The sequence below is a fragment of the Battus philenor genome, unplaced genomic scaffold (genome assembly GCF_028537555.1).
Source record: "Battus philenor isolate CCGP_79_NKW_IND1 unplaced genomic scaffold, ilBatPhil1.0.hap1 SCAF_27, whole genome shotgun sequence".
Lineage (NCBI taxonomy): Eukaryota > Metazoa > Arthropoda > Insecta > Lepidoptera > Papilionidae > Battus > Battus philenor.
Window position 1 is genome coordinate 11,393,066 of NW_027181690.1, and position 21,009 is coordinate 11,414,074.

Here is a 21,009-nt window from a genome sequence, read left to right on the forward strand (position 1 = left end):
GATATATCGCTACGCAGGGCGGTGGCGGGTTGGCGATTGCACGGCTACCACTTTGTCTGAATATTAGGTATTGGTGTATTCTTTGTGTCGTTTCGTTTTGCGTTTCTTTCGAAGTTGCGTCGCAGTTTAATTAGTACTAATTTTCACTGTGCGTCGTTAGATTTTCGAGGTTACGTTGTTTTAGGTTCGAATATTTTTTTTTAATTTTCTTTTTTTTTCTAAAAGGTGGCTACACCTTTTTTTATAATTGCGCCATGCTATCAAAACTCGTAGATTTCTTTTCTTACTAAAAATCAACGCAATTTGAATACAGTTTTAGTTTCACTTTGTTTTGCACATTTTAAGAGAAGAGAATAATAAATTTTTACGTGTTGTTTCTGGTTACAAAAAAGGTAAATATTATTCCAATTTATTTATTGGCAGAGTTATATTATTTTTGTTTAATTTTCTTTTTAAAAAGTAGTATTTTCGTGATCCTGGAACCTATCTTTGATCTTTACATGGTTTGCTATAGAAAATATTAATTCACTTTGCAGCGTTTCAATTTGCGTCGTGTTGTTTTGGAACGTAACCACGACGCAAAGTGAGGTACGTATACAACTAGTTTTGTTTTCAACAATAGATGGCGCTGTGATGTATTTATTTATTAAATACTCTTTATTGTATATTTAAAAAAATAAATACGTAATAACTAACGAATAGTACGATGGACGGTTTTATTATTAAGATCGAATATCTTACAGGCAGAAATACAAGGACAAGTAGAGGGTATTCAGTGTTTATATATATATATATTATTAATAAATATATCATATTACATTAGCCAGTACGACGGTATCGCGCGAAGTAACACGCCAATGTGTCTCTACTACCATTGAACCTTCTAAATTCAACGGCGAAATCGGTTTTTAGTTAACCTTCATAATTGTATTTTTATTTCACATGCAATATGAGTACTAGAAATGGTCGGCCACATAACAAAAAACGCAAGACCCGGCACTGATAGAGAGAATTCCTTACACAGTGCCGATCTCGCGCCGGTGCGTGATGTTTTTATTTCTTATTTTAATGACCTTATATATGCAAATGGTACTTAATAACATTTGAATCTTTTTCAAACAAATAAACAACAAAAAAAGTTGACTTCTGACTGTTTCCTATATTCAAGACACAGTGAAGCTGTATAAGTTTAAAAAATTTAATAATAAAGTTGCTATCCACCCGTGATAGGAGTTAAATGAGAGGCCCTAAGTTCAATTACGACCATTTAACAGTGATCATCACCTGTGATGAAGTAACATCAATTGTTCTATAAGGATTATAAAAACTAGGGATAAATAAATAAATGACAATTTCACGCCAAAGTCAAATAATGTATATTTTCATCAGCTATATGTCTATCCGGTACGTCGTGTACCGCTTGCAGACCGTTCGAACTGGGAACTGGTATTTCCGTACCCAATCCCGTCTCCGAATCGGGTTCACGTGTGATGGCTAGTAAAGGATTTTCCAAGTCTTGTTCCGGTAGACTGCTGTCCGAGTCATCTGACGTTTCCTCAATCTCGACCGCGTCATCTTCTTTCTTCTTCTTCGTTCTTGTTCTATAAACCAATATTATTTTATTAAACGCGACTGCTTTATTTTTTCAATTTAAAAACCTTTTATAACTAAAGAAGAGCAGATATAGAATCAATATTTATCTACCAACTCAAGTGGTGAAAGGTTGTTTGTTAGGAGAAAGTTTTAAACCTTTTACACCTATTTTCAATCACCCTATATAAAGTTATCTCTCTGATATATATATATATATATTCACATTAAAGACTTTCTAATGCACTGTGTTAGGTGATACCTTTTAGAGTTTGGAGATTGTAGAGTGCTCCAATTAATATCAATAATATTCGCAAAACTCAATTATTTCAAACAATGCTTATTACGTCGTTGTCGCACTGGCGTTCTCATGTCATTTGTATTATTTATAAATTTATATGACATATGTAGAGTTGCCTACAACAGTAAGAGGTATCTAGAGCCAGCTTTATTCTTTATTGAACAGTTTTGAGGACCAAACTTCACATAACAATCATCATCATCACCATGTCAGCTGATAGACGACCACTGGTATAGACCTCGTCCAATGCTCGCCACGATGAACTGACATAAACCTCAACTACCTCCTGCGACATTAAATAAGACGTTGGACCTCCTAGTGTGGACTTACACATCAATCTTCGCACAACAGTCATCATCATCATCACCATGTCAGCTGATAGACGCCCGCTGGTATAAACCTCGTGCAGTGATCGCCACGATGACCTGACTTAAAACCCAACGACTTCCTGTGACCTTAAATAAGACGTTGGACCTCCTAGTGTGGAACTTACCCATCAATCTTCACACAACAATCATCATCATCATCATCATTATGTCAGCTGATAGACTGACATGGTGATGATGGCATGACTGGCATAGGCTTCACCCAAAAATCATCCTGATGGACAGACTTACGCTACTCCAGAGACTTTCCTCGACCTTAACTATGACGTCGGACCTCCTAATTGGGACCTCTCTTATCATACTTCACACAACGGTGACTAAGTTTAGACAACTATTATTTTATAGATAAGAGAAAAAAAGGGAAATGAACGGAACATATTAAGGAGGACTAGAGAGCAGCATGATAATAATAATAAATAAACTTTATTAATTGTATATATAGACCCAGATTTACCATATGGAAGAACGAGAGGTCCTCAAAAGGAGGGAGCGGGGGGGGGGAGGATAAAAATATTTTATATGAAATCAGTACACAACCGTAATGCAAAGAGGAAATAACTTTTCTTTAAGAAGAATGAAAGCCTTAGCCAAGTTTGGCAATAGCATCAATCTTCGATATTTTTATATATTCTTACCTTTTAGGGTAGGCTTGCTTGAGGTGGAAGGTCCTGTAGTGCAGCTTCATGCTGTTGCTCTGCGTGAACCGCTTGTCGCACAGCGGGCACGCGAAAGGCTTCTCGCCGGTGTGGGTCTGAAAGCGCGTGGGAGACGTGTGAGAGTGAGTCCTTGTACAATGCGATTAAAATAAGAATAGGGCCGGCCTAGCGCCATGTCGTGACGTCACAACGGGAACTTGGTATAGTGTGCAAAAAAAGCAATGTAAAAAAATAATAACCTTCGAAGCAGTTTCCAAATGCTTAATGAAACTTCCAAATACATCACGCGATATATGAATATTGCCATCTGGCCCTGGTACAATTCTTGCTTGTTTTAACTGGTCCAACAACATAATTCCTCGAAGTACTTATCAACATTGCTGATAATCTCTCGAGCTCGCCGATGTAAAACACTACCTCTTTTGCTCATTGTAGAACAAATTAAACAATCAACAAAAACAATTATTATTTTTTTATTATATATATTTAATGCTGACCGTGTACTTATATGAGTGAAGTTAGCCGAGAGCCCGTCCTATTCTTATTTTAATCGCATTGTATATTTGACTTCTTCATGTGTCTTCTCAGCAGAACTACCAAGAGGGTAATAGCTTCATATACGGCAACAGACTATTCAAATAAAAAATATTACGATTTCAATGTATGTGTTTGTGAATACCTATACGTTGTGCGAGTGTGTGCATGTTTGTATGTCTTTACGTGCGTATAACTATATGAATGCGTGTATATATATCTGCTAGTGCTAGTTAGTGTATGTATGTCTGTTTGAACTTGTGTATATCCTTGTTTGTATTTGTGCAAGGCCATGCATGTCTCGGTGAGTGCGTTTATGTTTTAGTGAGTGTGTATATGCATATGCGAGTGCGTGTATTCTATACGAGTGCGTTTATGTACACGCAATATATATATATATATATATATTTGGGAATATATGTCTAAACGTGACTTTATCTATTTGCGTGTAAACCTATGCAAGTGAGTGCACATATATCAGTGCATGCAAGTGTCTGCGTCTGTGCGAGTGCGTGTATGTATGTCTGTTTGAACGCATGTGTCTCTACATTAATATCGGTACGAAGTCATGTATATCTCGGCGAGTGATTCTGTATTATAGTGAGTATGTTTATGTATGTACGAGTGCGTTTATGTATGTCTGCGAGTATTGGTCTGTATATCTATATACACGCAATATATATCTTTGCGAGTGTGTATATCTAGGCGTGACTTCATATATTTGCGTGTAAGCGTATTCAACTGAGTGCATGTATATCTGCAAGTGCCTGTGTCTATGCGAGTGTATGTATATCTGTTTGAACGCGTGTATGTCCCGTTGTTTATATCTGTACGAGGCCATATATGTCTCGATAAGTACGGCTATGTTTTTGTGAATATGAGTGTATTCTGTACAAATACGTTTGTGTATTTGCGAGTGCTTATATTCTATTCGAGTGCGTTTATGTATGTCTGCGATTACTGGCCTATATATTTATATACACATAATATATATCTTTGCGAGTGCGTGTGTTTTAGTTGTGTGAATTTATATATTTGCGTGTTAGTATATGCAAGTGAGTACATATATATATATATTATATAAAATTCTCGTGTCACGGTGTTCGAACTTGAACTCCTCCGAAGCGGCTTGATCGATTTTTACCAAATTTTACATGCGTATTCAGTAGGTCTGAGAATCGGCTACTATCTATTTTCCATACCCCTAAGTGATAAGGGTGGTCCACCGCTAAATTTGAATTTTTATTTTTTAGACAATTTTTTTGGTTTTTATTTTATTATGATACAGCATACAAAAATAAACACAAACCTAAATTTTCACCCCTCTACGATCAACCCTTATCTAACATTTGTTAATTAAAAACTTTAATTTTTTTTGCAAAACAACGTTTGCGGGATCAACTAGTATATATATATATATATATATATATGTATATATATATATATATACTAGCACTATGTATATATATATATATATATGTGTGCGCGGCCACATAGGTTTGGTGAGTGCGGCCATGTTTTTGTTAATGTGCGTGTATTCTGTAACAGTTCGTTTATGTCTTTGCAGGTGCGTTTATGTATGTCTGCGATTCTATTAGTTTTTGTCTATAAAATTGCATTTATATTTGTACGTTTGTAAATGTGTGTAAATCTGTTAGAGTGCGTGTATGTTATGTATATTTCAAAAACACATACAGCTACTGAATACATATACATGTGTACATGTGTTGCAAATGTGTACGTTTGTATGAGTAAGCTTGTTCCAATCAATGCATATGTGTGATTACAGTGTATGTATTTGAAATATGAAGAATTTCGTGAATTGTAACGTTGCAAGTTAACGTCCCATAAATCTTAGTTAAAATTTTAACCAAAAAAATATAAACACAAGAAACATGTCATAAATCGCAATACAGCAAAAAATTGTTCAACCCTTGGCGGGAAACGGTACATATCAAATGGCGATCTTTGTTTTTATAACAAACTAGCTGATCCTGCAAACGTTGTTTTGCAAAAAAAATTAAAGTTTTAAATTAACAAATGTAAGATAAGGGTTGATCGTAGAGGGGGGAAAATTTAGGGTTGTATGTATTTTTGTTTGCTGTATCATAATAAAATAAAAACCAAAAAAATTGTCTAAAAAAATTAAAAATAAAATTTAGGGTTGGACCACCCTTATCACTTAGGGGTATGGAAAATAGATAGTAGCCGATGCTCAGACATACTGAATACGCATGTAAAATTTGGTAAAAATCGGTCAAGCCGTTTCGGAGGAGTTCAAGTTCGAACACCGTGACACGAGAATGTTATATATTAGATATTCCAATGCGCCCGCGCACCAGCCACAGCAGTTTACATCGGTGCTCGGGTGAAGGATCCTGGCCTTGGTCGCAATCACTAGCTAGGTGTCGTCTCACGACAGTATGTGAGGGCGTTAGTGTTTGTGTGTGAGGAAAGGTGATGGGTGATAGTCACCACGAGGTGCCGCTTGAGGCCCACGCTGGAGTAGAACTGCTTGCCGCACGTCGCGCACGGGTGGACCTTGGAGCGCGTGTGCATGTTCTGATGCGTGGCCACGCTGCCCGGCTGTGATAAAAGTTCCTTTTGGTTATACACTATCAAGTAGTAAAGAGTTAGTGGCTTATTAAAAGACGTTTGTAACACTTTATCAATTTATTTAACACACGAACAAATTTTTATTAGCGCTTGAGTGCGAGCAAAAAGGACGTGCATTCGTCGTAGGACTCTGGGGCGCAATGTGCTCCGCGACCGAGTGAAAGCGGGCAATAGAACAAAGGCGCAAAAGAAACAAAAGAAACAAAAGTAACAAAAGGTCTGCGCCCGCGTCGCCGGTGCGTGCATGTGCTCGCTGCACTAATTCGGCACACTAAGTTCGCCCGTCGGCTACGCTCGCCCACAAAATCTTACACCTATTATTCATTCAGACGTCACATCAGTGTATATACGACTCCCACAAGTAGTGGGAGACTGTAGATGATTGAGATTTACGATCGTAAGTAATATAGGTTTGGCACTGTGTATAAAATAGTTGGATCACTTTAGAGCAGTGATTCCCAATCCCCAAGGTCTATATCGACCCCTAGGGGTCTATGACAACCTGCAAGGGGTCTACGTCAGCGAAAAAAAATTTGGGGGTCCACAGACTGGACATCATTAGCCGAGGAGATTTAAGATTAACCCTTACAAAATTGACGCCAAATGTTGATAATTTATTATTAAAGCATCAGGTTCATCCTTCTCACTAAAAACATTAACTTATTGCATATGTTATTTTATTTATAGTTTATTTAATGTTACGTATATTTTACATAACAGATACAAAATTTTATTTTGAGAAGTTTTAATTTAAATTCAATTATTAAACGTATAAATTAACATGTGTTTTTACTTTAAGTTTTTAACACTAAACTTTACTACAGTTAGAAATTTACAGGAAATCAATATCAGGTAAGTAGGGGGTCTACCCAACACGGAAAAACATGGCAAGGGGTCTACGACACAAAAAAGTTTGGGGAACTCTGAACTCTTTTAAAGGATAGGCAGTGATCACCTACTCGTCTGCCAATCATGTTGATTATGGTATATCTCCCCATAGACATCTTTAAAGTAGGTCTATATCTTCAAGCGAAAGTCTATCTGCTGAGAAAAGAGAGAGATAGAGATTCACTATCATCAATTATAGCCATGGGACACCCCACTGCTGGAGAAACATTACTCCGGATATTTCTAATAGGACAATAAAGGTGAGCTCTTCTGCATTCAGGTAACCTTCCTGAACATCCTAAACTGTGGTCTCCAATCCAGAACTTTAAAAGTCCCAGCGACCACCTGTTCTGTTCACTACGTGACTTTCCCAATACCACTCCAACTTACGAATCCTCTTTTGTTTTTTTTTCTTTGACTCCCTCCCCCTCCTTGTCAGGGACCTCTTTTACTAGAATTAAAGCTAAGACATCGTTACAACTAATTTCAATGGTTAGCGACCGCGATTCGAGTATACAATATTTAATGGAATCAGGCGTTACCTTTCGGAAGTCCATCCTAAGTAAGAAAAGGACCAACACTTAGCCACTTCGAGTATACAATTTCGACTAATAGTAAATTGTAAAGAGTAATTACTTATAATTTATAAGTAATTACTCATATCATAAATAAAAAAATCATTGTTGTGATAACATAGTAAAAAAATCATAGATATTAAAGTTAATTATTGTTTACTATCAGTCTCTGCAGACTTTGTACTGCCAGATGTTATTGACCTAATGCATTCCAATTAAAAAAATCAAAGTGATCACTCTATACCGAGTGACTCGAAACAGATGTATAAGTTTTAAACGTCTTTGTTGACAAATGAGTTATGCATTCACTTTTTTCACCATTCAGATTGAGTAGTGTTACTTTTCTAAGTCACTAATATTTGAGTGATCACACTTTCAATACAAATATATTCGATATGGTGGTGAATAGTTATTTATACCCCTCACTAAAACTTTAACACCTATAACAAATCATCCTGTAGATAAAAAGAGCAAGTGTGTTACCGCTAGAGAGGCGCCGCAGATCTCACAGATGTGTCTCTCGTTGGGAGGGAAGAAAGAGGTCCGAGGGTGCTCCGTCTGATGGTGCTTCATGCAAGCTGTCTGCGTGTCGAAGTGCTTTCCACACTGTGGACCAATGCGAGCTTCATATCACTTTAAATTGTGTCGTTACAAGCAAAAACAGCAAGGTAATGTGAACATTTGGTTACAGTCGCTTACTGTTGAGCAGTGGTAGAAGACTCCGACTTGTGATTACAATCTTATGTAATTCACATTTTGTGCATTAATTATAAAAGATTGTCACTCTGCTCACTTCTAGGGGATGGATGCAACGTCCTGGTGTACCAATACACCAGTCTGCATCGCCAACTCGCCTGCCAAGAGTGGCGATTATGGTACATCCTCCCACAGATATCTTGGGACAGCCAAAGTGAAGTGGTGAATGAAAGGGTTAGGAAAAAATGACATTGAGAAGAAAAAAAGATTTGTATATATATATGTGTGTGTGTGTGTATAAAACTGAGAAACTGTGTAACCAAGACAGAAGAAGGGTAAAAGGGTGCCAAAGTCAGGGTTCATAAAAAATAAATATTTTTAGTGGAAGTCTATGCCTTGCAGTGGTCGTCTACGGGTTGAACGAGTGCGTGTATGTGAAAGACACGTATATTGTTCGTAACATACATTTATATTAGATTTAAATATTGAACGCAAATACATGAAAGTTATTTATACAACGCGTTATAGGAGGTGAGGTAAACGCTTTATACAAGAATGAAATACATCGCCTATCCTTACAACGTGGAACATTTTCATATCAACCGAAACACTTCGACTGTAAGGCATATATTTGGTTAGAATTTATAACAAGATAGGAAGTCCAGGATTAACATCAGCTTATGTTTGAAAGAAACTTCTTAACCAGCACTGGATGGATCACTTAAAACATGGTTAGATATGGAGTCGGTTAAGGTGCAATAAGGCTTTGAAAGGAGGTTGATCTCGAGTTCTATACCCGACCCTCTTACAACGCGGTTGTGACAACCACACTGTTAATTTATGAACTAAATAATGTATCTTAAAAAAATTATTCAAATAAATAAAAATAGAATCGCATTAATGGATCACCTATTAATAAATTGTCCATCTTAAAGCTACAAGCTACTTTCATCATCATCATCTAACAAAGGTATATCTCCACGACGACCGGTCCTGCGCTGCCTGTATACTACCTCCCACAACCTTGACTATTTCGATGGTACTCCTAGTGGGAGGGTTACCCAGCTCGTGACGAAAGAAGAGAACGAGAATAAATTGGTAATAATGAAGAAATAATTGCTAAATAAGGTATTGCTATATGATAGGGGGAACAAGTAGCCTCTTATAACCTTAAAATAAAACATAGAGATACACAGCAGGGTGCCAGATGCGGTATTTCTTTACGTGAAATATGGGAGACTGACCTGGTGACACGTGGTGGGTTTCCGATGCTTCCTCTTTAATCTCCTTCTCTTCTTTATGTCCAGCATTAAAGGATTATCGTCTGCTTTTCTAGAATAATATTAATTATAATTCATTACTAATGAACATAGAGGTCCGTATGTTATACATCCTAATATATATTGTAAAATTACATATACAGGATGTTCCATAGGATTTTATTACCGCATACAGCATATTTTTTACCGTTAGGCAGTAGAGCGTGGGAGGGTGGAGGGGGACCACTAACTTCGTTATCCATGCAAGTGTTTTAGTGACGATGTAACATTGGACGAGAGAAGACGTGTTTGTAATAGAAACGTATTTTAGGGAATAATATTTGACGGTTACGCAATGTTCTAAGTGAAGGTCTACGTGGGTGCGGAGGTCCCAAGCAACAGCGGCGAGGGTCTAGCCGTCAAGGACTAATTAAAATGTGGACCTCTTATATATATATATATATATATATATATATACATATACATACATAGTTAAAGAGGAGGTAGTTCGAAGTAATATACATACCTGCGTCTTAGTTCCTTGGTTATCTGTAAAGAGATTTATTACTATTAATTTTGATTATATAGTAAGTATATATGTAGATCTATATGGATAGCTGTCGGGAAGGATGTCCACTAGTGGTGTTCTTACTCATTATTAGTCGATAGGCCCACACCGCAAGGTTTTGACTACCCCCAAAGATCACCAAAATGACAGGTCATCGATGCCCGTTTCGATTTCCCGCGATCGTATCTATGTCGCCGAACTACCAATGGGGGGAGGGGGGGGTTTGGTATACTATAGGTCTCAACTGCCACAGATTACACGAGATATATGCCTGCTGACTCTGCTACTTCATAAGAGCAACTCTTCGAGCAACTTCAACTTCAATTTTAAATATCCTCATTTCTCTGAGAACTTTCTTCATTTCTCTTTTAGTAACCATTTCTCAAATCTCTAAATCATCACCGGCAACACATATAAGTTAAAAAATTTTTCACTTAGACATTACGGTGTTTAGGATGAGAAGATATTTCAGAGCTTCCGGAACGCTGCCCATATGAGTTGGAATCGGGAGTGATCTAGAAGACTTGATAAGTTAAAATGTAAAGTAAGTTAAGTAAATAAAAAGCCTTACTTTAGCCTGCATTTTCTTGCCTAGAACCTTTCTGGGTGCACTCTCCTGGTTTTCACTGTCTACTCTGAAAGCCATGATAATTATATATAATTAGTATATAAATAATTGTAGTTTAATTCTGTTTGTTGTGCTTACATAGCGTGTTTGAAAATTAATATATATGCATTATAGTGGTTTTACTTGAGTTTTGGGGTGGTTTTAATTTCTAGATGCTTTTTAAATGCTTACATATATATGAAGTGCGATCAAAAAATATGATCAATGAATTTTTATACCAGGAACTACACCATTCTTATTGTTCTTTTTCTGTTCATTCTTTCTGAGGCAAGTGCGACCCAAGTTAGTTCGATATTTTTTTGTTATTGTATATATATACACACATATACATTATGCTCTATACGTGTATTAAACTGGAGATATTATAAGCATACATCTATTCATATATCCATGCTTGTGTATGCTTTATACATATATATAAATATATTTTGTCTACATCCACACGTTAACTGCCTGTTATTTATCCATCTATTGTTTCAAAATTATGGCTGTTTAAAAGAAATTGCCTCTTGTGATAAGACCGCCCATTGTACTTCTTACTATATGTATATAAATATATACATATCTATATACAAACAGATACATACTTATACACGTCTATTTGAATGAATACATACATATGAATAATTAGATATTTTTCCTATGAATAATCGTATATGCTATATTTATTGTTAGCAAAAAAAAATGTCGATTTAAAAAAATTAGAAATCGTTATTTTTTACCATATCGAGTCAAAAGGTTGCCGACCTCTGGTTAGGTTTAATATATATGTGTTAACTAAGTGTCAGTTGCAAAGTAATAAAATAAAAACTCACTCAATGTCCTTGGAATGCATCGCGGAATGAAACAAGTGTCCTTCGTAGGCCTTCCTCGTTTCGAAACGAATGTCGCATTTGACGCAGTAGGTGTTCACCTCTTCGTCGTCGTCGGGACTGTCCTGGATTTATTTAAAACGTATTGCATCTATGTTTCCTAACCAAAAACTTTCATACGAAGTATATAATGAATTTGTGAGATTCTTCCTAGGGCCGGTAGGTCTTTGAGCTAATAACAACACGAAGTCAAGAGTATAAATGATTGGTTTTTTGAGTTATCTGAACAGCCAGAAGTCACACGGTGCCTAATCAGGCGAACACTGTGGTTGCGGAACGACATGAGTCGAGTCGCCGGCAAAAAAGTAGACCAATGCACACATATTTAACATCTCGAGTAATTTGTTCCACATGGAACACGTCACACGAGGGGCATGTAGAACGTATTCCACGAAGGGCCATGTGGAACATATTCCACGAAGGGCCATGTGGAACATAGTCCACAGGGGGCATGTGGAACATGTTCCACGGGAGTCATGTGGAACATACTTCACGAAGGTCTTTAGTATATACTTACAATATCATTGTTGACATGCTTGACTCTCTTGTGCTGATGCAGACCAGCTTCGCTTACGAAGGAGGCTCCGCATGAGCTGCACACGAATTCACTGCGATGTGTACGCAAGTGTGTGTAGTATGTAGACGAGTGTCTGGAGGGAGAACAAAGAGTATACATAGGGATATTGAAGATTGAAATCGAAAGGCAAGCATAAAAATTGTAGGTATTTGTCTTTGATTATAGTTTATCTGTATTTTGTAAACTCAACAAATAAACACAGATCTAACTTTTTTAAATATAAAACTATATATTCGTTATACATTGAAGTAGCCAAGATGTGAACAGGACATCTCCAAAGCGTGCTTTTTCCTGAAATCATTTAGTGTTTACGTAACTTCTCAGAATGATTCAACGTAAGGAGCCATCGCTTTAGGTTTAAAGAGGCCTGTATAGTAAGACAGCGTTCACATTCACCGACCAGCTGTCTATATGCTGCCTTAGAAGTCTGTTTCAAAAAAGAGGTGATATTCGATATTGACAGGTATATATTCTTCCGCAAGATAAAGAGCTAGAGATAGATAAAGAGCTAGAGATACAGCTGTTATATCTCTCGCCTCCTACAAATTGATTTCTTTTTTTATACTCAATCTTTCGAATACAAACTTGTCTCTATTTTTCATCTATGTTTTATAGAATACTATGTCCAACTATCACTGTCCAGTGATAGCATTTTCTTTTCTAAAAAGAACAAGGAAAAAATCTAGATAAGAACGTGTATCTGGATTTTTTTCTTTACTTTATCCATTCACAACTCATTTCATTCTTTCACCTATTTAATTGCATTAAAACAGAGAATAATAAATTAATAAAGGTAAAAAATATTTAACATTGCAACTCTTAACACAGCTCTATTTATCGACCACTTTTTTAATTAATTTTTATTTTTGACCCTACTCTGCTTCGCATGATGTTATAGTTGTGAAGAAGAAGCAGGAGAGCAAAATTAATCAGGCGACATCACTGCCAAGGATTCTTGTTATTTAAATATTCGTTTATTTAAATAATAAGCCTTTTATTTCAATATACTTTTAATATTACGTTTTGAATTTTATAAATGGTAGTCAAATTTGCGGAATTTCATTAAATGATCAGATTTCGTTTATTACAAATGAATCAGACTTGCAGTCGAATCTTTGTTACAGTTAGTTTTGCATAGTGTCTTGTAAATACACTATATTAACTTCAACATATATTTATATTACATACTTATATTTATTATTAATATTATAAATGCACACAACATTACGTATATGAATCAGATAAAGGTAAACAAATACTTGAAATCACTCACCTAAACTGTTGTCCGCAGTGATTGCATGTCTTTGTTACTCCGCTGTGATATTCCTCATGTAGTATCGCTGTGTTTCTGTTGAATTGGGTTCAGTCATGTAGTTTACATTTATGTGCCTATTTATCTTGATTATATATTATATATGTTATAATCAATATATGTATATATATATATATACACATATTTATATATTTGCGCTTTTGAATCGTCGGAAAGCTGATCTTTAGAGAAGTTCAGGTCAGAAACTCAACAGTTGCTCTTTTTAATAAAATAACAATGTAGAGGAGTCAACAAAATACTTTCACACATTTCGAAACAAAATTCTTGAGTGCTATAATTAAATTTATATAATAACTTGTTAGATTTTAAAATTAATAGGTGTCCATTGCAATAGATAGGCCGGCCTCCCCCAAAGATAAATAAAAGCGGATATAATGTTATAGCCGCAGAAATACTTATAGTCTAACATATTTCATATTTTATTTTTTATATTCTTTTTCCTTCCTACATACCTTTGTATTTTCACCCTCTTTCTCTCGTCCTTCACAATTTCTCTCTTTATATTAAATATATACATATTTCATATTACATACTCACTCCAAAGGGCAGATGAGATGGCACCTCAGACATTCATACTTGGTGTAATGCTGGCGCATATGCCTTCGGAGATGACAGTCCCACTTGAAACGCATCCGACAGAACCGGCACTCGAAGCAGCCCAACTCCTGGTGGGTTTTAACTTAATTTATTTCTAATAGACGAACACACTCACATATCTTGATATATATGACAGGGCTAGCCGATCTCCTTGATAGTTGGTGCTTTTGTTCGAAATTTAAAATTTTTCGCAAGCCACAATGTAATACGCATTTAAAATCATATTTATTGTAATCATATGATAAAAGTACAAAATATGTGCATTGCTTTTTCTTTTCAGCCAATGGACGCCTTCAACAAAGCATCGGCTTTCCCTAAAGATATCCATGAGAGGAAATACCATAGTCTGGCATAAGTTTGGGCTTGGCAGGCGGGTTGTCAATCAGTATGGTATTATGGTACACAGAGGATACTGCTGCCCATCCTCTGGAATCTCCTTTTTGTGAACAGTGACAGTCCTATATAATTAACACAGTGCGAGTTATATAAGATTGTATCTTTATAATCGAACTCTCAACATACAATCACAAGAATTAGTGCTTATCGCTGGTATACCACTTTCTTCCACTTAAAGAAACCTAATAGAAGACAAATGGTAAACTTTGCCTTCTGAGAAATATACAGGAGGTCCCGTAAATGTAAACCCAAAATCGTTTAGAAAGGTTTATGATTGCTACCAGATTTTGGTTTAGCAATTATTTATGAAACATCCTGTATATTACATAAAGCTACTCGGGCAATATTTTAGGTGTAAATAACATACCTCACTGTGCCGTAACTGTATATGTCGTTTCAACATGTCTTCTTTCGAGAAACCCTTGAAGCAGTCTTGACATTTGAAAGAAGCTGATAAATACTTCTGTTCTTCGGCTCTCAGTCTAAATTCTTTCACAGCATCTTCTTCAGACAGTGTATACACTTTCCAACTGCCTGCGTCTAGCAGTCTCTTCTTTGTATTTCCCTCATCTCCGCTTTTACTCTTTCTTCTGCTTTGTATATACTCATTTTCTAATTGAATGCATTCCTTTTTAATATCAATAAATACTGTTTTTGGACTATTAGGTTCTTTATTGTCTATAGAATTATCACTTATATAATTGTCATCTAATTCTTCTTTATCATTCTCTGTTACTTCTTGTATCTTACTGTCTATAGTTTTGTATGTCTTTACTCTGTTTGTAACAGCGATAATAGAAACATCAGATTGCAAGCCATTACTCAGTCTATCTACTTTGTATAATGTTTCATATGTGACCTGAAAAAAATGATATGATTGCTTAATAAAGATTAAAGGGCTAAGGTATTATGGAGGAGGCTTCAATGTGCTATGACTTGATAAATTTTGATAATTACTACTTTTGGAGTTGGGTCTATATTTATCTTGTTACGGTTGGCTTAATATGGAAAATGCTTTTAGTGAAAAGAATCTATATTTGTATGAATGTTGTTATAAGCTGTACCCCCTAGTGCTATGGTAGTAACTGCATATTTTCAGCTTTTGCCTGCAGTATTTTTAATCATATAATATAATCTATTAATAGCCTTTTGAAGCTGTCTACTTTCATTTCTCAAAAGCGTAGGTAAATATGCCAAAAATTTAATTCACATGCACAATATACAAGATGATAATGTAATGATATTGTAGTAAGAAAGTGTTTCCAAAATTCGGATTACTACATATTATTGTTCGAAAGGTCCTCCAAAAGGAGTTGCGACCACGAGCTGGTAGGCGTGGGGCAGGTCCCCCACTAGGTGGATCGACGACATAGTTAATTTCACAAGTCGCTGGATGCAGACAATGCAGCACCGATCATCCTGATGATCATTGGGAGAAGTCTATGCGTTGCAGTAAGTGTCCATTGGCTAAGAAGAGGACATATTAAAGTTAATTAATAAAACTATGCTAATAGAAATTATTTGCCTATCATGCTCTAATAGAAAAAAAAAATATTAATGTGACATATTTCAAATTGATCACTTTATACAGGGTTTTAAAGTTTTTTTTTCTGATAAATAGGCTATACATTCACCATTTTAAAGCTTCTTCACCTATGACCAATCACCCAGTATGTCTATTATTAAAATATGATACTAGTATTTGTATAAAACATATAAATCTTCCGATCTAGTTAAATAAACTGCCGAGATATGCTTAAATATGCCCATGCTAAGTTATTTTGAAAAAATTTAGACACTTTCAGAAATATTCAGCTAATCCAGTGAATGCTATAAATGTAAGTAGACATACATCATTTGTGTATGTTATAGCTTTGGCAGTATATCTACTAAAATTCAGATGTGAGAGATTAGCATTCTACATTTAATGTTAATCAAGTGAAATTGTATTTAGCCACATGAGCATGATCTATCCAGGTAGCTCTTAAGCTTTTATTTTTCAAGGACTTGTATTTCTTAATACATTTTCCATTTTTTTTTGTTTATTTTGCATTCTTCTCTTATCCATTTCAATCTCTTCCACTCTCTTCTTAGATCCTTCGTAATTTCTTTCACTCTTGCAGCTTTTATCTACAATCCCTTCATACATACACCTTCCATACTTTGCCACATTTCTCACTATTTTAGATTTCACATATTTATTTCTTCCTTTCTATTAAAATTTAAATACAGGCTTTGTGACATTAAACGAGGCCAGGCTAAGCATCCTCAGTACCCTGCATCTTTACATCTATGGAATGTGCAACCCCCCCTTAGGCACAGTGCAAGTGGGGTCTAAAAAGAATGTAAATACTCACAGGACCTCTCCAAAGCAATTCTTTGAACACCTTTTGCCCTCTGTAACATTTCTCCTTGAACTTGTGAAATTTGTGCAATATTGTTGAGCATTCATAGCAAAAGTATTGTGGCAAACCGTCACTTTCATTCACCTGTAAACAGTACAGTTATAATCCAACTTAAACCAATGTACCACATATTCAGTACAACTAACTACCTGTCATGCAGTATAGCAATTCTGGTCGGATTATCATCTTCATTTCAGCCATAGGACTTCCACATAGCATCCTATCTTCTAGCAACCATTACAAAATTTTTAGTCTATCTTGTGGGCAGATGTACCACACAGTGCTTGCTGGTCCGTGATCTCCGTTCCAGGAACCTCATGTCCTGGTAGTCATTTGTACTGCGTGCCACATTGCCTACCTACTACCACTTTAATTTGCCTATCCGCTGGGCTGTTTATTTACACTAGCCAAGCTCAGACAATCCAAAAATATTACTAATTAACCATCATTAGGACTCTGGGTTTGTTTGGCCTGGTATATTTGCACTATAGGATATTCTGGAAAAACTAACAGAATATTTTCTCCTTATACTATTTAAACTAAGGGTTTAAAATGAAGTTAAGTAGTATTTTGCCAATTTGTTTGTCAATACTGTTAAGTATATGACCATATTAGCCTTGCTTATCAATATACAATTAATCAAAATTGATAAACAATTTTGTTTAACTATGTCTGTCTACAAAAAACATCTATTTTTCTATAATGGATCTGGTGAATAATTGGAGCCGTTTGCCTGAAGATCAGAACTATTAATTATCGTGAAGATAGTAATTACTGGAATAAATGATTTAATCACAAGGGTTGTCATAAATTTTACTATGTTTTTCGGTTTCGGTAAATAAAATGTACTGTTCGTTCATCTAAAGTACTAAATTAAATATTTTATTAGGTTTATAATGAACTACTATTACATTAAATTATTCCTAATATTACACGATTGCTGAGTTCGCAGTTCATTTGACTAATTTTGTTTTATAAATATTATTGTTGCAACCGTTTACCTTTAAAGCCATAACTTCTTCGTAATATGACTTTAGTTGAAACTGATCATATTTGTACACTTTAGCTTCTGTCCGCAAACATATCCTGCATATCTTTAAATTAGACATAATTAAAATATACTAATTTGGCGAGCTAAAATTTAAAGTTGTGTTAAGTTAAAATAACGTAAACATTTTTATTTACAATGCAATGTATCAAAATTTGAAAGCGTCAAGATTTTAGGGATGTACCATTGATTAATAATGCTACGGTTAATTTTATATGAACGGTTTCCCGATTATTACTATTGACTAAATATAATTAAACCATTTTTAAAATTTTATTATTTATAATATTATCACACATAAAATGAGCATATTAATAATTTTTACAATGTATTTCTAATTCGTTTTATCTATTAATTGATTACATTTGTTAAAATTACTATAGAAACATTAATCACATAGGAGACAATTTTTAATTTTATAGGTACAAATAAACTAAATGAGAAGAATATTGTTGTAACTTACAATAAGTTGCAAGCAAATAAAAATTTTAAGAATTTCATTTATGATACGTTGATATGATATTAGGTAATTATTAATTTTTGAGGCATAATTTATGTTTCGAATAAATAAGAATATTTATATTTCTTACAAAAAGAAGTAGTTTTATTATGTTTGTTTACTGAATATGTTTACTAAAGTTATATAAATCCTTAACCCTACATAGAAAATTTTTATTGTCGGATTTAACGCCATCTATGCGCATGCAAATGTCTCCCTATTTACCAATAGCTTAGAGGAACTATACTGACCAATATTCATTAATTCGGAAGTAGACAATAGTACCAGCTATAAGAAAAGTAGATACACTTTTTTAAAACAACTGCGCAATGAAAGTATTTTACAATGTGGCAGTCGCTTGTTTTTTTTTTCTTTATAGGTTTATCGGAGACAGAATAAAATACATGTATACAATGACATAATAATATGATTTTAGTCACTATGTTACATTATATGTTAAATGGTATAATAGTATTTTTAATACTTACAGTACTTTTAAAAAATAAATAAATAAGTGTTTCAGAAATCTTTCAGCAAGCGCGGGGTTGACACCAATGATCTACTGTATTAGACTTTTTGACAGTGGATTAATACGATTAAAAAGTATTGCCAGTTCACCTGTTGGTGAAAAATCTTATCATCTAGTTGGTATATTTTTTTTTTAATTTAAAACCATTATTACGCAATAGATAAGACTAATTAATGCAAATCCGCGACGTAGTTGCTTACGATGGGCGTCATGAAAGGCTCAAGTTCACCCAGAGAGCAATGGAGAGGGTTATGCTCGGAGTTTCACTTCGAGATCGAATCTGAAGTACGAAGAGAACCAAACTGATGGACGTAGCTCGAAGCATTACTCGTCGGAAAGTGGCAGCGGGCGAGGTGGGCATATCGCTTGAGCAGCTAATGGCCGTTGGCTAAGACTTAAGACTTTTCAGAAACAATAGTAGTAACTAAGTAAGAAAAGGACTGTGTTTGGCACTAATCGGTGTAACATAACTCCTGAAGATGCCCCGTGGAGGGGTGAAACACGTGTTGAGTAATTTGGTGGTGGCGGTTGTGTGATTCGCATTGTTTGCTGCATACGCATTTATCAGCAGGCTGGCGGGCGGTGCATTTCATTGCACGACTACCACTGCATGTGCGGAAGTGGCTAAATATTGGTCCTTTTCTTACTTAAGATGGACTTCCGCGAGGTAACGCCTGATTCTATTAAATAGTAGTAACTTTGTAGCACGCAGTAATCTATACAGCCAGTTGTTGTCGCTACATACCTCAGCGACAATTTCCTAAATTCGTTACAATGCCGAGTCGGCCACTCAAACTTCCCCGCCCTTTGTAAAGAAACCACTCCGTCACGTCAAAGAAGCTCTCCAACGAAATACGACATTCTTATTTTATTGATAGGCAACGTAGTTTTATCCAATAAATTGTTTTTCATATATGATTCAACTTTAAGAAAATATTGTAGTACTCCGTAATGTTAACCTTTTATATACACAATATAATTTCAATATACATAATTATTAAATGCCGGTTAATATACAACTATACTAAAGGTGTCCCCAAAGTTTCCTCTTTTTTGAATGCGAAATGAATTTATGATAATTGTTAAAGGCAGATAATAATTCATTATATACTTAGTCTGGCCATAAACACTGTTATAATTAGAAATAAACAAAACAATACTTTTGAATTTAGAATCTGTCATTTTTATATGATCGTTTTTTGTGGTTTATTTTCGCGCCAATATATTATAAAATATTTTGCGATATTAAAATGGATTGTGAAGTTAAAGAGACCCAAATAGCTGCGATTGCATTACATGCAGTAGGTATGGCGTCAAGTACAATTTTTAATATCCTTCATACGCTTGGTATTAGTCAAATGTTGATGTGCCGGCCTATTGATAGATACAATGAAACTTCTTTTGTTTGTGACACAAAAATAATCCTTAACAACCCCGTGTTCACTTGCCGGTAAAAGACTAAGATTTGCGATAGTAGGTCGTGGTGTCGATTCCTCGAATATAAATTCTATATATCTCGATGTAATTAACATTTTATGCATTAATTATAAAGGATTGTAACTGTTTACAATCAAGTTTTCAGGGGATACGCACCAGCGCCCTCTGTGTACCATAGTACCACAGCGTGATCGCTAACTCGCTTCCTAAACATGGCGATTACTATATATCTCCCCATAGATCTTTAAAACGAGAATATAAATATATCATAATCTATCTTTTAATTACCATGCTGATGAAGAATAGATTGTGCTTGGCCATCCGTGTTTGATGATGTAATGAGAAATATTACTGGCAGTTTGTAGAAGTTATTTGACGATCATTAACTTGTCGCTTGTTTCTCTTACAGACCGCGTTGGGGTCCGCTTAGGAAGTTATTTCATTAGAGCAAATCATGACGTCGGCTTTCTTTTGATTACTTATGTTCTCTTACGTACGAAACATATATTTTGTTGGGAAAAGTTAATTGGGAATTTGACAGATGGACGTATCTTAATAAAGAAGAAATTGTTCTTATATGACTACATATACTGTATTCGTCGGATAAAGTCACGAAGAA

General features: G+C 35.2%; 1 protein-coding gene across 1 annotated transcript; it reads right to left on the reverse strand.

Moving 5' to 3' along the window:
- Positions 1 to 1,354: 1,354 nt before the first annotated feature.
- On the reverse strand, positions 1,355 to 18,044 carry LOC137925474 (oocyte zinc finger protein XlCOF6-like). The gene is made up of 14 exons (XM_068768921.1): positions 17,879 to 18,044; positions 16,830 to 16,961; positions 14,840 to 15,331; positions 14,017 to 14,144; positions 13,420 to 13,494; positions 12,087 to 12,219; positions 11,513 to 11,634; positions 10,641 to 10,704; positions 10,028 to 10,050; positions 9,487 to 9,574; positions 8,030 to 8,152; positions 5,943 to 6,053; positions 2,913 to 3,028; positions 1,355 to 1,601 (listed from the first exon to the last, which is right to left on the reverse strand). The coding sequence occupies exons 1-14, from the start codon at positions 17,984 to 17,986 to the stop codon at positions 1,355 to 1,357; spliced, it is 1,962 nt and encodes a 653-aa protein (XP_068625022.1). The 5' UTR covers positions 17,987 to 18,044.
- Positions 18,045 to 21,009: the final 2,965 nt, after the last annotated feature.